General features: G+C 44.6%; 1 protein-coding gene across 3 annotated transcripts in view; it reads left to right on the top strand.

The window, feature by feature from the left end:
* Positions 1-5,688, top strand: part of UNC5B (unc-5 netrin receptor B) — a 124,217-nt gene that overhangs the window by 7,314 nt on the left and 111,215 nt on the right. Inside the window, exon 1 of one of the 3 annotated variants that reach the window (XM_025203539.1) lies at positions 3,620-3,806. The exons of 1 other annotated variant lie outside the window; for it this stretch is intronic. In XM_025203539.1, coding sequence (XP_025059324.1) covers positions 3,620-3,806 — 187 coding nt within the window. Of the gene's footprint in view, positions 1-3,619; positions 3,807-5,688 lie in introns of those variants that run through there. One more of the 3 variants, XM_025203540.1, reaches the window with a different exon arrangement.

A 5,688-nucleotide genomic window follows, 5' to 3' on the forward strand; every position in this document is an offset into this window, starting at 1 on the left:
CTATTAAAAAAGTATGTCTTTCAGGGTTTGGGAATTAGCCCAGAATGATTCTAAAAGGCATATCCACAGAGTAAAAATGGAGATTTGCCTCCATGCACTGAAGCATCACTGAACTAATTAGTGACCTTCAAAATGGAGGTAATTGCAGGAGGGCCCTGTACTGAGTCTTTTTTTTTACTTTTTGTCTTGAATCTGAACTGGGAAGGAGGGCCCTAACAAAGTGACTAAGGCAAGGATTGTAATTTGGATCCTATGGAGATGAGTTTGGTGGTGGTTGGTGGGGCTTGGCTGAGTCATGGAGAACTTTTTGGCTTTGCATTTATCATGAGGAGAGGTGGAAGCTTGTGGCATGGTGAAACCAGTGTTGCATACAAGTCAGAACATTGGTAGATGCTTGTTTCTTCTATTCCCTAACTTTCATTTAAATGTGTGGGTCTGGCAGAGGTGGAGGAGTACAGACAGTGACATGGGGCAGGGACAGTGGGATTCTGAGTGTAAGTTTATGGACAGGAAATGGTGATTACCAGCAGCTCATTTTTTGGCACATCAGTGTTAGAGCTATAAAACTTTATTTGTATGGTCTTGTGCTGCCTTTGGCCAGATAATTCTTTCACCTTAACCGCATTTCTGGGAAGACTGCTAGCAGTAGTTGAAAGGAGGCATTACAATTACAAAATAAGAGAAGGGGGAGATTTTTTTCCCCAGGGCTAATGCATTCTACATTAGCCTTCTTCCCCCATCATCCCAGTCCCAGGTAGGCACTGGCAGTGCTTCCCATCCTCCCCATTGTGTTTAGAAGCCACTTCTTCATAATGCAGTCAGGGCTGTGGGCCCAGATAACAGCTATTCTGAAGTCTTCTTTCAGGCTGGGACTTTTCATGCTTCTAGCCTGCCTTTCTCCCTGTGCCCTTCTCAGTTCGATTATCCGCTCCCACACCGTTTTGGCGCAGGCCTGGTGTCAGATGCGATCACTTCGAGGAGAACCCCAAAACTCACCTGCCATGACTTTGGATGGATCTTCAGTGGAGGGGTCTCCCATTGAGGGTACCTTCAGAGTTGTTGCATCCCCCGGTGGATGTACGTGGGGCTCCACCTCTCCTGCACCCCATTCATACGCCAGCCCTTGAGACGAGCCTCAGGATCTTTGTGCGGCTTGCCCTCTGGTGATGTCAGTCCCAGATCTTCGCGCCTCTTTCTCTTTCATTGGTTCTACTTTTATTTTGTTTGGACACTGGGGCCTCTGGATGTTCCACTCTCAGCAACATCTCTCTAGTAGCCTGGTAATTCTGGTTGGCTCTGTATGCTACCGTTGTCCCTTGGCACTGCCTGTGTCCCCCTGCCGAAACCTCAAGAACAACATACGACAAAGTAATCAACAAGAACCTATACCAAAGTAAGGAAAAAGGAAATAGAAGAAGGAAAAGAAAGGAACCGCTAAAAGAAGGAAAAGAAAGGTACCGTTCTGGAAAACTGGAGACACAGGCAAAAGATAATAAAAAAATGGAAAAGACTGAAGAAGAAGAGGGGTTGGCAGGCTAGACAGCCCTTCTTCCCCCTGAACTCTAGCCTGAGCCCAGCGCATCTCCCTAACACAGTTCAGCGTTCTCGCCCCAGCCGGGGTCTTCTTCGGCTCCTCTCTGAGCCGCCTCTGGTCCCACACACTGGTGCCGCCTGCAGCCGAGGCGGGATGCTCTCACAGCCTCTGCTGCCACCGACGCCTGCCTCTGCGTCGGATCTCGTTGATTCTGCCAGTGCTAGGTGCTACCGGCATGGGGGATGCTTGCAGCCTCTCCTGCTCCTAGTGTTGCTTCTCGATCACTCTTGGAGCTGGCTTTTATTTCCACCAGGCGGCGTCTCCCACTGACATCACCCGGCTTCAGCTGTAGATAAGCGTGGCTAATAAACCGCGCGGGCGTTTCCTCTTGGTGTGTTCCTTCTGGCCCTCGGCATCCTAGAACAGGTAAGTTTTTCTCTTTTGTGGGGTTTTTCCTTTGGGGTCGGGTTACCCCTGTCCCAGGTTCCCCCGCAGGTGGGGCTCCTTGCTCCCCCATGCTTGTATCCCCGGGACACTCCCCCACTTCAGCTGCACTTTCAACTGTTGGATTTACTTGCATCTGTGTAAAGAAAGCTAAAATCGTGGTCTAACAGACATTTGCTTTGTCGCTGGGCATCTGCTTCTTAGCGAGGGGGGAAATTGTCCTTCTAACACAGAGAGAGCAGAGAAAATAGGTCTTCTAATACAGGGGTATAGCTAGCAGTTTGTAATTCATCCACATGCTGGTCAATCATTTGCCCCTCCTTTTCCTGTGGTACAACCACAATCTCCCAAGGCAGGTATGCTATTATACACAATATGATCACCTGTACAGTTAGTAGGAACTTGCTGTGATCCCATCAGATTTCACAAGCCAGGCTTGATTGCATTGCGTGAGTACTCTGATAGGATGCTTCCAAGGGAACAAATAAGTATTGCAAGAAAGGAAATGATGATTCCATAGGTGATATTCTTTCCTGTTAGTCAATCACTATTAAATGAAAATGGCCCAGCCTGATGTTGGGGAGTACTGGACTGCTGGAGGCATCACTCTTTCAGAGGAGATGCAAAATTGGATTTTTTACTTTGTGTCCATTTTAAAGGCCGTATTGCAATGGAAGCAGAGTTTAGCTCTGATGTCCTGTCTATTCTAGCTCAGATGTCATTTATATTTTCCTTTGTAATCAGCCCCTACTTTAATATTTCCTCACCTGAAAATTAATTTTAACAAATTGGTTTTTTCTTCTAAGCTTTTTAAATTATTCTGTTGTGCCTGTCTAACCCAGCTGCCAGATTCCACACCAGAGGTGGCTGAAGTTAAATATTTTATTGGCTGTTCATAGCATGCAGTTCTTCATAATGATCTGAGGTGAAAGCACCTATGGAAAATGTAAGATAAGGCATATTAAAAGCCCAAGCCAAGACAGAACTCACTGTCTTTGGCACTACACAAACAAAACATATAACATTAGTTAGACCATGTCCCAAAGTGCCTAGAGCCCGAAAGGCTAACAGAGTCCACTGCAGTTGAGGGGAGTCTTTCCATTGTCTTGAGTGGGCTACAGGTCAGGCCCTGACTAGGCAAGCAAGACAAAGTTTGGAAGGAAGAGAGTATTTTTATCATTAAAGGTATCTAACTGTTTAGGAAAAAGGTCCAAAGAACAACACAGGTCAATTACCATAAATAGTAATGTCATGTCACACATATCTGATTCCTACCTTGTCGGAGTATCCTGTCACTGGGAGCGATATAGGGACAACTGTTGCGAGTCACTAGGTACTGTTACAAGGTACCAAAACGTCTTAAGATGCCAAGGCAGCTAAAATTAAAGCAAACTTGATTCTCATTAACCAAAGTGCCTGAAGCTCCCATTTCAAGACTAGCAAAGCTATAATAAATACGCAGCTAAGAAAGTCTACTTGTCTCTCTCCAAAACATTTTAATATATATAGTTACAAAAATAAAAACACTGCAGCCCCTTTTTCTCCTCCTGGCTCTAGTTTTTCATTTTACTTTTAGATGTACCTTAATGCAAAAAATGGAAAGAAATGGTAATTACATGGACCCTCTTTCTCTCTGAGTAAATGTTGTCCCTGAAATACTTGATGGTTAAAAGCTGTAGAACCAACACCAGATTCTACCTATTCTATTCTTACACGGGAACCTATAATGAGAACCAGCCCTGTTTTTCAGGCATCTGGAGCAGAGAAGGTGGTGAAAGGACTGAAAAGAGCAGACCTCCTTTAATCAGCCCTGATGATGACAGCAGAGGTATATTTTCTTAAGGACAGGTTATTAAAGGCATTTTCCCTCCTTCCCAGTATAATGGAGAATTTTAAGAATAGTTTTAAAGACTAGCTTTATTTTTATTTTATTTTTAAATTAAGTGAATGATCATCTCTTCCTGGCATTGGGGTGACAAGTACAGAGAAGCAAAAGCTGCTTTTGCAGTCCCTCTGTAATGCTAATGGAAGCTGCAGGCCTCTTTTAACATACTTTTTTGTTGTTTTTGAAGATAGACTAGGGAACACTTGTTGAAGTATAAAATTAAAAAGCCCATGGCATTTTATTTTGAGGACCTTGAGTTTGCTTTCACATGCTGCTGGAGGGAATTGTTCCACTGCTGTCAGCAAATAAATAAAATAAGAGCTTTGTTTTAAATTACTCTTTCTTCTGTTGGTTAATTGGACGAGCTGCTACCTGCAGATGCATTACCTAGGCCCCTACTGTACTGTGCATATTTGAGGCATATGGTTGATGTCTACAGTTTCTAAACTTCATCAGCACCTTTTTTTTTTTTTAAATACTCCTTTAATTGGATACAAATTCCTAGGGGTTCGATAGCATAAATAGAGCCCTTTTTTAAATGGAGCACATGAAACAATCCAATGTTTTTAGAGAATCTCTTGCAGAGATTAAGCAGTTGGTTGTTAACACTGCTTGGAACACAGCAGCAAATGCTGTTGTTAATGGGAGCAGTATATCTAAACCACCATGTGCAGCCCTAGAAACAAATTCATCACCATTACAAATGCACTGTATGTGCTGGAGCATTGAGTTGAGACTAACATGGATAAAGGTCTTGGTTTCTAATTGCAAGTCTAGCCACTTAGTCTTTTCAAGTTTAACACGAAGCTGTGAAGGTTTGCATCACAGAGACCAGGTAGAATGGGGGTTAAGAAGAGGCCAGACTGTAGAAACTGTATCTTCACTCCCAACAGAGTCTTTAAACACCTCATCAGTCAGTTTGGAGTGCCTCATGCTGTTTTAAGTCTTGTGCCTGCATCCAACATGCTCTGCCTCCTGCTTCTTACTAGCTGGACTTTTTACAGGCCTGTTCAGATCTCCTTACAACCTCCTATCCAGTCATTCCCCTGACAGCTGATTATATTTATCTTCTTCTGGGTCCCTTCTCAGACTTTGGGTACTGTTGGGAGTCCATCTTTCATTTCTGCTGCTTCCACCAGTTGGGACTATCTTGCCCAGTCTGTTCTGTCACTTCCCTATATGGTGTTGAGGTCTGTAAAGCAGTCTACAGGACTCTGCATGAAAGATTCCTGTTTCAAAATAATCCAGTTTACATGGCATATGCTTACATACAAAGCTCAACTGAGGCTCAAGAGATCGCCGAGAGGCAACCATACCACACCAGCAAATACTTGCAGACCTTCTATTTTGACAGTATATGTGGAGAAAAAGAGGACAAAATATAGTTGAACAGGTGCAGGACAAAAGCTGTTTCCATTATAAAGAGAACATGTATATAAGTACATATGCACATACAGTTAGGGGTGCACCAATAGAGATTTTCTTGGCCAATACTGATAGCCAATTATTCACCAGGCATATCAGCTGATACTGATCCAATAACTAATTTACAGGAGCACAGCCGTGCATCATGGAGAGCAGCGCCTTGCAGGTAAGTCTGTGGAGGGTAAGGGGCATGGGGGAGGAAAAGTGCGTGGGGGGGGGGTGCAGATTGAGATCCCCATGGTGAGGGAGGGAGTGGGGCAGGGGCAAGGACTGGAGCTAGGACTAGAGGTGCTGCCCAGCCAGGGTGGTGAATGGGACCCTGGGGCTGGGGTGGGGAGCAGGATGGAGCTGCAGGCGGCTCATCCAGGGGATCAGTGTCCCAGCACTTAAAAATGGTGGC

This window comes from Alligator sinensis, unplaced genomic scaffold (genome assembly GCF_000455745.1).
Source record: "Alligator sinensis unplaced genomic scaffold, ASM45574v1 scaffold546_1, whole genome shotgun sequence".
Lineage (NCBI taxonomy): Eukaryota > Metazoa > Chordata > Crocodylia > Alligatoridae > Alligator > Alligator sinensis.